We start from the raw sequence: 16,442 nt of genomic DNA on the forward strand, positions 1-16,442 counted from the left end.
GGTCGGGCAAAGGATAACAGCCGCAGACAAACGGCTGTCATTTTATGGCCAGGTGAAGCGGGGGGGTGTCGTGACGCACTTGCTCCTTTCGGTCCTGCAATGCGACACGGTTGCGAGGGGTGCTTCTGCACTTTAGGTTCTTTAGCAATAAAAACAACAAAATAAATGTATGTGTTTCAGTGTAAATATTGGTGCGTTTTTTTATTTGTATCCTTCATCACCCCATTTCGCATATTATGCATAATTGTATATATTCTAAAAGTTGATGAAAATATAAATAAATAATAAAAAATAAATAAAAAATTTTGTAAAAATATATATAATTTTTCGTAATTTGGTATTATTATTTAGGTACTTTTAATAAAAATATCGCGTATACGCAAGAAATACAACTTTCTTCTGTTAACAAATACATATTTCGAAAGTACACATTTCGTTTGTTACAATAGGCTTTTTCAACACTTCTTAAAATCGTTTATCTAGGTTTTTGCATCCTGTAGAGCTTAAATACACCTTCTTGCACTTGAGCACCTTAACATCAGAAGTGATATAGCTGCCCTCCCACTTTGCGATGTGATACTGCCATACTTGTGACAGCTGTCTGTTAAGTTTAAAAGTATATTGACGAAGAATCTATAATTACTTGTAAAAGGTCGAACAGAATTGTTTAGGAGTCTCTGAAATATGAAAAAAGTACACACAAACGTGTGGGTAAACTTTAAGGAATCAAATCAAAGGGAATTTGAGGTTTTGCAACACCAAGATACTTGTGTGTGGGTCTTGCTTATTCAGGTTTTGTGGCGTTTTTATGACTTCTCGTGCGAGGCATAAAACAAAAGGGTTCTTAAGTGGGGATAATCCAACAAAACTGAGTCAACATACCTCATTACATGAGTACATACATAGATTTTACAAAATGTATCCTACACATCCACTTTAGATTCATTTTAAATAAGTGTTTGTTGCATACTTTAGGGCAAATATGGTTAGTGCGTATCACAACCCGTCTCGAAAAATGGACTGCCAAATGGAATGTGGCCATTAACTCCTCAAAGTCAGCCTGTGTAACTTTTTCCCTGCGGCCCGGAACCTGCACAGATCTGACTTTCGATAGAAACCCTATCAACAATGTTACATCGCACTGCTACCTAGGAGTTCATCTAGATCGGAGACTGACCTGGAGGGCCCACATCACGTCGGTCAAATTTAAATCACTGGCGAAGCTAAAAAAGCTCGACTGGCTCTTCCACTCCAGCAAACTTCAGATGAGCTCTAAGACTCTTTTAATCAAAGCCATTCTTGCTCCAACGTGGAGTTATGCCATCCAGGTGTGTGGAACTGCCGCCAAATCCCAGCTTAATGGCTCCGTGTGGTCCAGTCGAGAGCTGCACGTCACGCATCTGGGCTCCCCTGGTACGTGACGAACTTGGTTATCGAAAGAGATCTGAAAGTTACCCTTCTTGGGGACCAGATCAATTTTCACAGCAGCCGTTATGCCGACAGGCTTATGGTCCACCCGAACCGACTAGCAAATTTCCTAGCCGAACCCATCTCCCTTCGAAGACTGAAGAGGGTACACCCCAGCGATCTCTATTCCCGGAGGATAGTATATATAATATAATATATAATATATAATATACAGAGGTGGTCAAAAGTATTTACACAACGAGCTTTTTTTTCAATTAGTTGACAATTGAAAAAAAAGCTCGTTGTGTAAATACTTTTGACCACCTCTGTATAATATATAATATATATAATATATAATATATACAGAGGTGGTCAAAAGTATTTACACAACGAGCTTTTTTTTCAATTAGTTGACAATTGAAAAAAAAGCTCGTTGTGTAAATACTTTTGACCACCTCTGTATATATAATATATTATACATCAAGTAATCAATATGTACTTTATAATTAAGAAACCACTTGGTCTCATATAGTTTTTATATACACATTAGGTTAAGTTCAGAGGATTAACTGAACGATTCCTTTGAAACCTTAATAAATAGAATTGTTTGTTATAAAAAAAAAAAAAAAAAAAAAAAAAAACCCGTCAGATACTTTTCAGGTCAGTGCCATTGCCTTTTATCAGTTAACAAACCGCAGTTGCGGTTTCCGTGCTCAAAACAGGAAAAGCTTTTCTCATTTTTGAAAAGAAGAACATTCAAATGGTTATTAATCGTTTGGCACTCGAACAATGGGCAGCGTCGAGGTGAAATTATTTTTGGAGGATTCCCCCAGCTCTGGGGAAAGTTTCGCCACTACAACCAGTGGACCATGTTGCGGTTCTGGCAGGGACTTGGATATTCAGGTGGATGAAAGGGAGAACGAGGACGATCAGTTCCAATCGAGAGCCACCAGTGAATTGCAAGAATCCAAGAAAACTAACAAGAAATGTTCCAGCGATCTTTCGACGGAGAATACCTATGCTGCCAAAAAAAATGTAGCTGAAGGTAAGAACACAGTGCAAATCAATATTCGAAAGTTACAATACTTTAAGTTTAAATATCTACTTTTTGTAGGTCTAATGGATATAGCTTTGCTTTCGGCGAATGCGAATCAGTTGCGATTCCTGATTACCTATAACGACAAGGCTTCCATGTACATATTCAGCATGATTATGGTGATACTTTCCCTCGTGCTGCAGCTTTTAGTTGGTATAATGCTGATCTTTAAAGTATGTGAGTAGAGCTTCAATTAGTTCACTCACTAAAAGAAAATCTTCACAGCGACGTCTCAAGCGATTTAGGAACCGAAGTTGCGAAAGAACCAACGATCTGCTGGTAATGGGAGTTTTCATGATCACAGTGATCAACATTATGCTGGCTGCATTTACCACAACGGATCATGAGTGAATTAACAATACTATACTACACTATATGTTTTATATATATTTTATATGTGTATATATTTTAATTGTATTTTATACAATATGCATAACAGAATCAACTATGTGGTAAATGCTACGTTAACATGGTGAGAACCGATAACGGATGGCCGTCAAAATTGTTCCAGCGGTTCCCACGCATAAATGCACTTGACGTATCTGACGTACGATATCTCAGCTTGTGTGGGGGATATGTTGGGGGAAGGAGGCGTATCGGGGGAGTCTTTAGGCCGCGTAGTCCTTCTTGATGCACTTGGCAATGGTGCTCAACTGCATGTTGGTGGTGCCCTCGTAGATGGCTCCGATCTTCACGTCACGGTAGTACTTCTCCTGCGGGAAATCGCGGGTGAAGCCAACGCCTCCCATCCAGTCGACGCACTTGATCGCCGCCCTCTGGGCCACCTCGGAGGCGTAGTACTTGGCCATGGCCGCCTCCTTCTGGAAGGGCACTCCCTGCTCCTGCAGACGTGCGGCATTGTAGGTCATCAGGCGGGCGGCCTCGATCTCCGTGGCCACGGTGGCGATCTGGTGCTGCATCGACTGGAAGTTGTAGATGGCATCTCCGAACTGCTTGCGCTCCAGCAGGTACGGAATGGTGGCGTCGAAGGTTCCCTGGGCCAGGCCCACCATCTGGGCAGCAATACCGATGCGACCCTCGTTCAGGAAGCCGGCGGCGTACTTGTAGCCATGGCCGAAGGTTCCCAGGATGTTCTCCTCGGGCACACGCACGTTGTCGAAGGTGAGCTGGCAGGTTCCAGAGGCGCGGATGCCCAATTTGTCCTCCGGCTTGTTCACGATCAGACCGGGGGTCTCACGGTCCACAATGAAGGTGGTAATGCCACGGTAGCCCTGCAAAAAGCAAGATAACGATATGGTTTTAGATTGAAAGAATTACGTAATCAGATTTTTTGTTCAGTAAAATGTAATTAAAGAAAATTAATATTATGCAGTTCAATAACTAGGTTATGCATTTGATTTCTTCCATATTTAAAAAAAGAAATTCATTTGAATATTTAACGATCTGCAATCAAGTGAACTTTGATCTTAGAGCGATTAGATGGCAATCAGTTGGAATAACATAAAGATTAGCAACGGAAAAAATTTTGAAATCGCGGCATGCGAAAAAGTGAAAACGAAGCTAAGGGGTATAATCGGAAAAATCTAATAAAAATATGATTTATTTTTTAATTTAAATGGTTTTAAAACACTTTAATTTGTTATGAATCTTTACTTACATCTTCTGGCTTGGCATTGGCGAAGATCAGGAAGACTCCGGCCACATCAGAGTTGGAGATCCACATCTTGGAGCCATTGATTACGTAGTGGGAGCCGTCCTTCTTGGCGACGGTCTTCAGGGAGAAGGCATCGGATCCTGCACCGGGTTCGGTCAGGGCGAAGCTACCGGCGTACTCCTGGGCCAGCTTGGGCAGATACTTGGCCTTCTGCTCGGCGTTGCCGAACTTGATCATCAGCGAGTTGACCAGTGTGTTGTGAATGTCCACAAAGGCGGCGACGGCAGGATCGATTTTGGACAGCTCCTCCACCACGATGATGTTGGTCATGAAGTTGCAGCCACTGCCTCCCAGCTCGGTGTCGATCTCAATGCCCATCAGGCCGTTCTCGAAAACCGCCTTCACCACGGAGGGATCGAATTTGTGCTCAAAGTCCATTTTCTTCACCAAGGGCTGGATCTGCTCCTGAGCCAGTTTGGCAACTGAAAGTTCAAAGGAAAGATCCCATAGTTAATGAAACATGTGAAATAACTCATATCAGTTATTTATTTTAAATATTTTTAGACAAATAAGAATTCATGGAGACTTTATTTCTAGAACTTAAGTTAAAGTCATATCTGTATATGTTATGTATACAGAGGTGGTCAAAAGTATTTACACAACGAGCTTTTTTTTCAATTAGTTGACAATTGAAAAAAAAGCTCGTTGTGTAAATACTTTTGACCACCTCTGTATGTGTAGATTTAGAATCTAACGATCGGTGGAAGAGCTTAATGTCAAAGTTTTTGTAAAGCTTCTATAAGCTTTTAACTGCACGTTTTCGAAAAAAGGTAAAAACTAAAGCTTTTTGCTTTTTATTCTTTTTGACTTCTTTTTCTTCTAAGGGGCGCGATGTTTGCTGTTGATCTCTTGTTTGTGTGGGTTAAAGTATATTTCTACACGCGTTTGTCTCTCAGATAAAAAAAACATTCTTCGTGTGTGCGTGTTTTATCACCAGATTCTACGATCGCGTGGGGCTCTCGCAGCTGTCTTCTTTCGGCAGTTCTATTATTCTCTCAGCGTATTTATTATTGATCTTTTTTAAGCATTTTTTCTTTTTTCTTTTCTTTTACCTTTGTGTTTCTGTTTTTCTGCTTGGAAATCCAATTGGTACACACCCACAGAAGCTCCCACACCTCCGCCGCCCCTTCTTCAATCCAATCACTTTCCTGGCGTTTTGCACACATTTGTAAATATTTTCTTTCCGCTCACTTTTCATGGGAATTACTTAAATAATTAACTAACTTTATATATTCATTTAGTTTTCCAACATATGGACAGGGGTCACTCGGAAAATTTCTAACAGATGTGACGTGTCCCAATGGGCTCGATGGTAAATTTTACATGTCCTTTTTGGAATTTGGCTTATAGGGCAAATAGGAAATTCAATTAAATCAGGTCAATATAGTCTTATATTGAAATTTGGCTCTTTAAGTTTTTTTGGGCAACTGTACTTGGTTTTTGAAGCTAATGAACGTTTAAGAAATGTTTGTTTGCTATTCTTTTATGTACTTTAAGTTTACTTATACATATTAAAACAGATAATTTAATGTAATAATTTAATTTAACATGTGTTAACTGTACTAAAGCATATGATATATCTAGGTAGTTTGAAAAATATAAAAACCAGTTTGAGTTCATGCACTTAGTCACTTTGCATTCAGCTCAGATTACGCAACAGTCAGGCCATATAGACACATACTTTCCCACTTAGAATTAATTGTACATAACACACATACGTACATACTATATGGGAAGCCATATAGATTGAGACCAATTGAGCAATTGATAAGCGGAACGAGGATTATTAATTAATATGGCGGAAAAACAAGGTGATGATAGGTGATAAAAAGGAAATGTAACCTTCCCAACTAGGAATTAGATGGTTTGCAGGGGGAGAACAACAACAAGTCGTTCTTCTCCCCCCACTCAGGTAATTCAACTCTCTAGGGAAGGGCGCCCGGCCAAGTGCCACGCCCCGGATTGCCCGGCGTGGTCACTAGAACAGTGACCACAGGTGAGCAGGGAGAATGTCACAGCCGCATTTATTGCTCTATCACAGGTGTAACGCTATTCGGTTGACGTGTAAAACCAGAACCGTACAGCTGACTGACCTGTGAAAACACGTGGTTAAAGGATGAATATCCTTAAGGACACTATATAGTTAATGAGGAAAATTCCGCCCACGCAATAACAGTAGTGCTCTTCTGTGGGGGAAATGAGAGGATCTCGATGAGAGAGGCTTGATTTGAGGCTCGAACTCGCGCTCTGGGTAAATTCTTCTTTCTTTATGTGCCGGCCGCTCAACGAGGAACACCACGGCCAACCGTCAAATATCAACGACGAAACTCGATGTTCAGCGGTGGCGGCTATTTTTAGAACACGCGTGTGTGTGTGTGTGTGTGAGCTGGGTGGGCGTGTGCGTGTGTGCCGGGCCCACCCCTTTTTCCTTTAGGTTAAATGGCTAAGTGCTCTCACTGGTAAACTATTGTTATTATCAATTAAATATCACTTTTTAAAAAATTAAGCCGGTGAGAGGAAAAATTTTCCATCGGGAAAAAGCTTGTGATAAGGTTAGACCAAAGACACTAGAATAACAAGATGCGTAACGGCCATACATTCGTTTGGCACTATGCAGCCACTTTTTTGGTGAAGGCCAAATTTGCTCTCTTTCCGCTCGCTCACGTTGAGAGCGTAAGAAATATAAAAATAGAATTTGCTTGCTTGCGTGAGTAAAAACAAGAGACGAAAACGCGTATATGTGTGCGTGCTGTGCTAGAAGACGATTTTCGGGCCGAAATCAATTCTGATCGAAGAAACGAATTTACATATTTGGAGTTGTGGCCAATTTCGTAGCAATATGATGAAATAAAATAAAAATTCCCTGACTATTATAATAATTATTATAATAATAATTAAAGCAAATACAAAGGAAATTATTATAACTACTGTAATTTGAAACATAAATTTTCCAAAAAGAAGACATAACATTGAGAAATAAATATTTCATAAAAATAATAATTATTTTTTAATTTCATAAAAAAATAATAATTTAATTAATAAATAATAAAAATAATAATTTTATTAATAAATAATAAAAATAATAATATTTCATAATAATATTTCATAAAAAATAATAATACGTAGTAGAAAATAAAAATTAATAAAATAAATAAAAATATGAAAACAGTTCGTTGCAAAAGTCATATCGTCAGGCACGAAGTGCGGACACAAGCACTCAACAATCATTGCCTTATTAATTTTTCTCACGCCGCAAGCTGAATACCCTAATGACAAGTATTCTAATATAAAGTCATTTTCGAAATTTATTTTGTGATGTACATAGATTCGTCTATTACTATTTCTAAGCTTTATTTAAATAATAATAACGTTAAGGCAATGCAAAACAAGAATTTTTCGCATGGTGCCAATTGATAAAAAATAATATAGATTTAAAGTCAACGAACTTCTAAGGTAAAGGGCATATTTTGTCAAATTTACAATACATGAGCATACGTGTGCACACATACAGTTGTATCCTATCACTGTATGCGTAGAAAAGAGCTGTTTGCTGTAGCGCTCTCCGCTCTTTCTCTCTCGAACAAAAACTCAAGAGAGCCTGGAGCCACCTCTAGAGCCACGGCCAAAAAATCGCGTGCCAAAAATTTGTATGGCCGTTACGCATCTTGTTATTCTAGTGTCTTTGGTTAGACCTTGAACTTGCCAAGTTGGCAGCTTTAGCTTTTCGGCCATTAATTATGCACTTTATAAGAATAAATATATTCATTTAGTTTAAGTGAACACTTTTAAACACATTTGACACAACACGATATTTAAATTATTATATTATTTTATTATTTGTAGCTTTCTAAATTTAATAATATTTATTTAAAATACATGTACGCGTATACACAAAAATATATGTTTTTATATGTACATACATATATTTAGCCAAGGGAAAGTTTCCAGCTTTAAGAAATCGCAAGATTTTGAAGAGTTAACCTAACAAAATTGTCACCCAAGGACCTCATTGGACTGAATCATTAATTTTGTGTAACTTTTTATCATACTATTATTAAATACCGAAAGACTTGAGTTTTATTAAAAATTATTATAGATATGTAGTTAAAAATATTTTTCACAAAAGGAAATAAATTATAAAGAGATAAAACACATTCAAGGACCTCAATAACTTTTAACATATTAGTTTTACACTACAAAAAATTGTTACGAATAATCATTACAAATTATATAATAATGACCAAAAGATAAAAGTTAATACGGCATTAGTATAAGATATGGCATGTTTCTTACTATTTGAAGGAAGACTTGATCAAATCGCAAAATGTACATCTTGTAATATTCAAACATATATTCAAACATATACGTCATAAAGAAAATGGACAAACCTACCCACTGATACTTAGTGACATTTTACTTCTACTATCAAAATAAAAATGTGCTTATCTGGCAAGCGGCCTCCTCCGTGTTTCCCTCAACTAAATAAACTTTATCAGCAAAAAAAAAGAACATAACTCGAAAAATACGAATACACACATAGTAGTGCAGCTAAACTTCAGTTGGTTAGCACAATGGAAAAATTAATAAATAACAAGAGCATCATTATAATGCGATGCTTGGTGTTACGTAACAACAAGCAAGTCCCACTAAACACCATAAAAATATCTATAAATTCGACATGGAGAAAAAAACACGCCTATCAATTGGGGGCTACAACTGGATGTACAGTACCATTAACACTATGATCTATTTAGATCCAAAGGGGATACTCACCAGTCTCCTTCATCATTTTCTCATCGTCGGTGAGGAAGGTGAGGGGTGGGGGGAGACCTGTTGCCGAGGACATCGCAGCATTTTGCTGACGTGCAGCGTTAGCCAGCTAAAAAGTTAGTTAATAAGGAAAAAATAATTAGTTGTAGGCATTTATGTAGGTGGCAGTTGAGGGGGCGTGGCCAACTCACCATGCGCACGGGCAGTTTCTTCAGGCTGTTCATCATCTTGAATGAAGTGTAAGAATTGATTTAATCAAGAGGCCAAACTGGACTTTTTGAATTTCGGTTCTGATCCCCAGAGACACCACAACGTTAAAAGTTGGCTGCTCACACGCGACTGAATTTCCATTCTCTACATATGTGGGGATCGTGGACCAGAGGAAACCTGTTGCTGTTGGCGTAGTGCCATGTTAGTTAACAGCGGGCTGTATTTCGGGAGCTTTTCGTTAACATTCTGTTAGTGTGGATGATCAACAGATGTTGCTGAGCTTTCTTTAACGCTGGTTCTTGGTTAATGAATTCAATCAATGAATTGCTATTGATTCTACTAAAATTATTTGTCTATATTTTTTATATTCTACTTTATTAATGGCCTTTCTTTAGGTCTCTGCATATGTTTTCATTCTTGAGTTTTTTATTTTTTACAATAGTATTAAGAACAATTGATAAAAATACTAACTTAGAATTTTTTAAAATCTGATTTCTCAGGCGATCGCAACAAACTTTTTACCATCAAATGGGAATTGGTAGCTTTTTTCTGTTATAAGTCTGTTAACATCTGGAAAATATATTTTACGTGTATATTATATTAAACGAATTTAGAAATGTGATCTCACTTAAGAAATAAATGTTGATTATACTGTTTGACAATTGTGCATATTGTTTTGATTCCGTAACAAATTGAAATTTGACATCAAAATAAATTTATAAAATTTAGCAATTTAACATATTTTTATTTTTCACGACTTGAATGATTTAGGAACAATTTAAACTGTTTTTAATAAGAAAATATTCAAATGCAACAGTGAAGACAAGCCAATGATTTTAGCAAAGACACACTCCCCTGAAGTGTTGCAAAGCACATGCTTTGAATTTGACAGTTCACGACTTAGAGATGACAGTGTTATCGATACTAGCTAAATTAAATTAATCAGTTATAGCGAGACATAAAGAAAAAGGAACTATATAGGTAATTTCATAGGGAAATAAATACGTGTAGAAGCAAGTAACTGAGCTATCAAAACCATTTTTAAACGTACAAATCAATGCTTAACACACAACACAAGGCCAACCGATAACATCGTGAACTATCGTTACTAATTACCACCTCCAACACCGCCTCTTTGCCATCCCTAACCGCGACCCATCTGTCAAATTTCTTTCTTTTCGTTGATTTTTCGACGGTGAGTGCGTTTTCGTGATTAATTTCGTTTTTGGTCCGGCATCCCCACATATTATGCCCCAGAAACAATGAAATCGCTCAGAGAAAACAACGCACGACTCGATCGTGCAATTATTGTGAAATTCGCAGAGTCCGCCAATAAAGCAGTGCCCATTTCTTGTTTACAGCCCGCACAAGCAAGATGAAACAGAACCCGTTCGTGTCGTCGTCGCGCAGGAAGAACCGCAAGCGCCACTTCCAGGCTCCCTCCCACATCCGCAGGCGCCTCATGTCCGCTCCCCTGTCCAAGGAGCTGCGCCAGAAGTACAATGTGCGTTCCATGCCCATCCGCCGCGACGATGAGGTCCAGGTGATCCGCGGCCACTTCAAGGGCAACCAGGTGGGCAAGGTGGTCCAGGCCTACCGCAAGAAGTTCGTCGTCTACGTCGAGAAGATCCAGCGCGAGAACGCCAACGGCACCAACGTCTACGTGGGCATCCACCCCAGCAAGGTGCTGATCGTCAAGCTGAAGCTCGACAAGGACCGCAAGGCCATCCTGGAGCGTCGCGGCAAGGGTCGTCTGGCTGCTCTCGGCAAGGATAAGGGCAAGTACACCGAGGAGACCGCCGCCCAGCCCATGGAGACCGCGTAAATCGCCGGCTAAAACTCTGCTTTGGACAACTGGGACGTCGCTGTTTACTGTTTTTACCGTAACGCTTAGTGTAAAAAACAAAACATCTGAAAAAAATCGCGTGTGAAAACGGCGCCATTCTTTACAATAAAGGAAAGTTGATTTTCACAAATGGATCTGTTGGCTTTTTTCCCTGAATGGAGTTTTAGATAAGTGTGCCGGAAAATCGAAGTAGCTGAAAAGTTTTGTAATCTGCAGTTTGTTTTGCAAAGATTATTAATTACTGCCCGATTAGATTCTGTTTCAGATACAACTTATACTGCCATCGTCTCTATATTTTTGTTTCTGTAAAAGTTAAACCTTCAATTTACTTGTATTAGCTTGAATTTCAGTTTTCATTGAATTTGGACTTATAAAATGAGTGTATTTGGCATGCATTCAAATTAATGGTCAAATGCTTGATTAAAGTTAAACTAGTAAAATACAAAATACACTATTGTGTCCAATAATCTCAGCTTTAATCACACTTAATGGCTACGTAAGGTATAATCGTGTATTCCTACTATATAATCTTGATAAGCAACAACAGCAGTTTCTTTTTAAGTTTTCCAAAGAGCTTTCTTTTGTAGGTTGAATAATAAACATATGACTTGGAAAACAGTCATATTAAGAGGATAACTAAAGAAACCAATATATGTCGGTTTATGGCTTATCCCTATTTATGGACCTACTTTGGCAACTAGGAATTAAATGTATATTGTTGCGGACTAGGTTGAGAAACAGTATGACAAACAAGTATATTTCTTTGAATAGAAACAAAAATTAAATGCTTTATTTAACGATTTTCTGTTACGTTAATGAAATAAGGCACATATTTTACATATATATTTTGATATCTTCTTGAATTTCGGATATTTATTTTATTTTCATTATCTCAGAATAATATCAGATTGATATTGTCATTTGCTCAACTGAACAGCGAGCAATGCTTGTTTCACAGCACATGTTCATTTTAACACTTTGGCCATGGATTTTTTTTGGTTATAATAACGAGGTCGGTATAAGCCTCGATTAAATGTTTTGGATTTTTTCTTTGGCAGTGGGAGTAATTCTTGGTGAACACGAACTACTGGCGCCTTGAGTATGGCCTCCTGGGCTCGTAGGGAGTGGGACGAGGATCCGCGCGAGCCTTGGCCTTCGGCGGCTTCTTCTCCTCCTCGTAATCCTCGCCAAAGTGACGACGCTTCTCCTGCTCGATGAAAGCCTTTCGCTGGGCGGGAAACAACCCATTGGGCTCTCTCACTATGTTGGCCCTGGAGCAGTAGACCTGAGGATCGTAATCGGGCACACTCTCGTCGTCATCCCAGTTCTCCTCGGACTCGATCTTCGGGTGTCTGGTGTCTTCGCTGAGGACAGCAGGAGCGCTGGTCTGATAGTGTACTATAATGTTTCGATCCTCGCACGATTGGGTGTGTTGCTGCGTATGCAGAAGGTAGGACTTTAATAGGACATACAAAGTAACTACAAAGTATATGTGTACTCACAAAGAACTGGGGCTCTGGTATTAAGTGCGAATTATTGAAGGGACAAACCATAAGTTCCACCTTGTCTTTGTAGATCACACGGCATTTCAGGATGTGCTGCTGGAGCTTATTGCGCAGCATTTTGTGCTCCTTGTTGTACGGGCAATAAACCATATCGGATTCGTCGTAGTTATCCATAATGAAGAGGAATTAGTTCTTTAAACAAAAAAAAAACTGAGGTTTCGGGTTGCTTTTAAAATGTATTCGTAAAACACAAACAGTCCGGCAACGCTTTATCTACTTGTTTTACTATACCGATAATGAAATGCGATACTTTTTACAGCCTATCGATAAGCGCAGAAAAAGTGCCCTGATATCGCAGCTGGAAAGTATTTATAAAATTTGTAAATTGGTTATTTGCTTGCAATTTGGTAGCGAAATCGCACAGCAGCAAGATGGGCAAGGGCTTCAATAACTACATGTGCAAGAAATTCTTCCACCCCGCCTCCAGGGACAACCTAAAAAGGGTAAGTGGCTCCAGGCTCCTGATGAAATATGTTCTTCCCCAGCAAAATGCCTAAAACTATGGGGATTACCTTCTACAGGTCTGGATGGCGGAGCAGCAGGCGGAGGCGTACAAAAAAAAGCAGGAGGAGCTACGCAACCAGTACGAAAAGGAGCAGAATCTGCACGAGAACAAAGCAATGCTCAGCAAGGACAGCAAGGATAAGCTGAGCGTTAATTTCATGTACGAGCCACCGCCAGGAGTGCGAAAGGAGCGCGAAAAGGATGACAACGAGCCGGAGTACAAGTTCGAGTGGCAGCGGAAGTACAACGCTCCTAGAGAGTCGTACTGCAAGGGGGACACCGAGATCAGGGACCAGCCCTTCGGCATCCAGGTGAGAAACGTGCGTTGTCTCAAGTGCCACAAGTGGGGCCACATCAACACGGATAAGGAGTGCAACATGTACAGCATTTCCATGAGCGAGGCACGGAAACTGCACGCGGAAACAGAGGCCAGCGACATCATGGCCAAAAACGTGCTGGAGGAACAGATGAAGGAGGATGGCCTCATGATGAAGCGATCGGCACAGGAGCTGCAGAGCATAAGGACCATTCAACAGCAGCATCAACTGGTGCCCAGCGATGGCGAGAAGGAGGCCTATGCCGATAACCAAAATCCCGAACTAGTCTTTCTCAAATCCCTGTCCAAGAAACAAAAGCTAAAGCTGTTGAAGAAACTGGAGAAGATTGAACGAATGAAGCGCAAAGGCGAGGGCATCAAGAAGCCCTCAAAAAGGAAATCAAAAAAGGAAAGGCACGAAAAAGATAGCAAGAAAAAGAAATCCAAGAAGGACAAATCGAGCAGAAAAGACAAAAAGGGGTCAGTTAGCAATAGCTCAGACTCCTCTTCATCGTCGGACAGCAGCGACTCCGAGGACAATCACAAAAGCAATCATAGGGACGAAAAAAAAAATGGACATCAAAGGTCTAGGGACTCGGATCATAGCCACCAACGGCGGAGCAATGAAAGTAGGCATCGGAGAGATCGATCCCGCTCCAGAGATCGCTCGCGCTCGCTCAGCAGAGACCGAAGAAGGGAGAGGGAGCGCAGAGATCGGTCCAGGCGGTAGAATTAGTTTTGTAAAACCCACCAATAAATTTTTATCAATTTGTATCATCAAATTTAAAATTCTAATTTAATTTATATTTCATTTAAACGATAGAGTATGGAGTTTTATCCTTGTTGAGGAACCAACTAGGTTTTAAAATCATTCATTAGCTTTGCTATAATTATTTATTTTGCCAGCGTGTGATATACATATCTTAAAAAATTTATTGGGTATTAAGTGGTGCTTCTAAATTGCTCTAGATCCGGGCGAGTTGAGCAGTTGTCGAGGATCCGGCGGAGACGCAGAGTTCGGCGCCGTGGTTGCTTCCACCCTCCCGGGAAATGCTCTTCACGTGGATGTGGCTCTTGAGCATTGCAGCACGAAGGACAAGCATTCGGGTATGACGCTGGTACTGCTTGCCCATGATCAAAGCCCGCTCAAAGGTGCTGTTCCTTTGATCCGCCTCCTTGGCGAACAGTATCTTATTGTGCGAGTCAATGCGCGCCTGGATCTGTCCGTCTAATATCAACTGCATCACCTCGTTCTCCAGATCGCCCACCGACGAGTTAAATGCCATAGCCATTTTGTGCATATCAGCTGACATATAGGGGCTAAAGTATTGGATTAGCGCGCGATTGCGTATCTTGGTGTACAGAGTGGTTACATGGGGCGCAATGTACATGTCAACCAGCAGGTTATCCCTAATCTCATCCAGAAGCGTCAGACAGGAGGCGTATTTACTTTCGTAGAACTTGAAAATAATATCCCTGAGTTGGGGCTCCAGTTCTAAGAACAATTTAAAGGATGTAGAGGCGATGACCAGACGCTTAAGCTCCTGTCGATCAAAGGTGGCCAGGGCGCAGAGGCCACCATAGACCGCCACATTGCTGGTGGAGATCATTTCGGGAAAGTCGCAGTGATCGAAGTTGGCATTGAGGAAATGCTTGGCGGCCACCTTATATTTCTTTTGCTGCAGTTCCGCCAGACCAGCAGCGCATTCAAGGCGAGTATGAACCTGGGCATTAGCCTCCTTGGAGCCCTCGGCGAAGTCTGGGGTGCTTTCCGCCTTGGATATGTAGCTCATCACATGGGCCCAATTCTGGAGATAAATTGACACCTTAATTACGTTAAGGCACATGTTTACCACGTGCTTTCCACTAGTGCAGTAGTCTCTGGCCCGAGAATAGCACTTCAGGGCATTGGTGAGGTCGCCACAACTGAGGTAGTGGTCAGCCAGGTCATCGTGGCCCCTCCGGATGCTCTCCTTGATCGAATTGGACTTGTAGTTCTTGAGGTCCGAGTCCAGTTTCTCCAGCTTAAGAGCCGCCTTCTTCATCTTGGTGTCTACCCAAGCGGCATCGTAGGCGAAAGCGTCCTTTTCGCCAGCGGGCTGAGCCTGTCCTTGAGCCTGAGCCGCAGGTTGGGCCGCGATATCCGGAAGGGGAGCGGCTGCCAGGGGACCGGGAGCCGCTGCTCCTGCCTGATCTCCGGCAGCATTTGCTGGTGGCGCCGGCGCGTTGCCAGCGTTTAGATCGCTCAAGCGCTTGTGCAGCACCTGGTAAAGATTTACGTTGTAGGTGGTCTGAACGTAAGTAATGGCCATTTTTAGAGCCTCCACGGCTAAAACCGGGCAGACGTCCGCCACATAAATTAGGCGATGGAGCCGCACGATCCCGGCATATTGGTTGGCGTACACTTCGAGATCGATGCTGGGGTTCTCCACCACAATCTGCTGCTCCTCGTTATTTTCGTTGTCCTCGTTCGGCGGCGCGATGTCCACTTGCATCGGCTCCACGGCGTTCTTTTGTTGGAGTAATAAGTGATTTTTGCTGATTATATGGCTTCAGATAACGCAATTTTGGTGAATGTTTACCTGCATGAGTGGTGGCATCGGCAGCACGGGCATCCTGCTTCTATTTGCTACGACAGTCCAGGAAAAATGAACAAATTTAGGCTACGTTTTTGTTTATTCGTCAATTAATTTTTCCGATTCGCAAATTTTGCACCGATAATCTAGAGATGGACAATGTGAATAACGCTTTTGCTCGATAGATGACAACTGTATGGTAGAAGACCAGAAGAAGAAAAATATCGTATCATTAAAAAAAAATTATAATGATAAAGTATATATCACCCGAAAAAATGAATATATATAGTGTATTCTTGATATTTTAGAAATATAATAATGTTGCTATCCTTCCAGAACTTTTGGCTGCGCTCATTTAATTTCCTTTTTTATGAATCCACTTGTGGTCAATAATATATTTTACAGAAAGAGCGATATTTGATATATCATGTGAAATACTATCACGATATAAATATTTACTTTTATTATAATATATCG

The 16,442-nt window shown here is 40.6% G+C and overlaps 6 protein-coding genes across 6 annotated transcripts; 3 read left to right on the top strand and 3 right to left on the bottom strand.

The window, feature by feature from the left end:
• The first annotated feature begins 2,194 nt into the window (after positions 1-2,194).
• Positions 2,195-2,919, top strand: LOC117139075 (ninjurin-1). Its single transcript, XM_033301186.1, has 3 exons — positions 2,195-2,452; positions 2,522-2,676; positions 2,729-2,919. Exons 1-3 carry the CDS (start codon positions 2,197-2,199, stop codon positions 2,852-2,854), a joined length of 537 nt encoding a protein of 178 aa, XP_033157077.1. The 5' UTR covers positions 2,195-2,196; the 3' UTR covers positions 2,855-2,919.
• Positions 2,871-9,299, bottom strand: LOC117139073 (short/branched chain specific acyl-CoA dehydrogenase, mitochondrial). Its single transcript, XM_033301183.1, has 4 exons — positions 9,140-9,299; positions 8,952-9,057; positions 4,122-4,600; positions 2,871-3,735 (listed from the first exon to the last, which is right to left on the bottom strand). Exons 1-4 carry the CDS (start codon positions 9,173-9,175, stop codon positions 3,112-3,114), a joined length of 1,245 nt encoding a protein of 414 aa, XP_033157074.1. The 5' UTR covers positions 9,176-9,299; the 3' UTR covers positions 2,871-3,111.
• A 972-nt stretch (positions 9,300-10,271) lies between these two features.
• On the top strand, positions 10,272-11,079 carry LOC117139077 (60S ribosomal protein L26). The gene is made up of 2 exons (XM_033301188.1): positions 10,272-10,353; positions 10,520-11,079. Exon 2 carries the CDS (start codon positions 10,534-10,536, stop codon positions 10,981-10,983), a length of 450 nt encoding a protein of 149 aa, XP_033157079.1. The 5' UTR covers positions 10,272-10,353; positions 10,520-10,533; the 3' UTR covers positions 10,984-11,079.
• Positions 11,080-11,803: 724 nt separating this feature from the next.
• LOC117139076 (gametocyte-specific factor 1 homolog) lies at positions 11,804-12,765 on the bottom strand. Its single transcript, XM_033301187.1, has 2 exons — positions 12,507-12,765; positions 11,804-12,439 (listed from the first exon to the last, which is right to left on the bottom strand). The coding sequence occupies exons 1-2, from the start codon at positions 12,681-12,683 to the stop codon at positions 12,089-12,091; spliced, it is 528 nt and encodes a 175-aa protein (XP_033157078.1). The 5' UTR covers positions 12,684-12,765; the 3' UTR covers positions 11,804-12,088.
• A 66-nt stretch (positions 12,766-12,831) lies between these two features.
• On the top strand, positions 12,832-14,178 carry LOC117139074 (corepressor interacting with RBPJ 1). Its single transcript, XM_033301185.1, has 2 exons — positions 12,832-13,012; positions 13,091-14,178. The coding sequence occupies exons 1-2, from the start codon at positions 12,941-12,943 to the stop codon at positions 14,117-14,119; spliced, it is 1,101 nt and encodes a 366-aa protein (XP_033157076.1). The 5' UTR covers positions 12,832-12,940; the 3' UTR covers positions 14,120-14,178.
• Positions 14,179-14,264: 86 nt separating this feature from the next.
• On the bottom strand, positions 14,265-16,129 carry LOC117139072 (COP9 signalosome complex subunit 1b). The gene is made up of 2 exons (XM_033301182.1): positions 15,972-16,129; positions 14,265-15,899 (listed from the first exon to the last, which is right to left on the bottom strand). Exons 1-2 carry the CDS (start codon positions 16,002-16,004, stop codon positions 14,355-14,357), a joined length of 1,578 nt encoding a protein of 525 aa, XP_033157073.1. The 5' UTR covers positions 16,005-16,129; the 3' UTR covers positions 14,265-14,354.
• Between the last annotated feature and the right edge of the window lie 313 nt (positions 16,130-16,442).

The sequence above is a fragment of the Drosophila mauritiana genome, chromosome 3L (genome assembly GCF_004382145.1).
Source record: "Drosophila mauritiana strain mau12 chromosome 3L, ASM438214v1, whole genome shotgun sequence".
In the NCBI taxonomy this organism is placed as follows: domain Eukaryota; kingdom Metazoa; phylum Arthropoda; class Insecta; order Diptera; family Drosophilidae; genus Drosophila; species Drosophila mauritiana.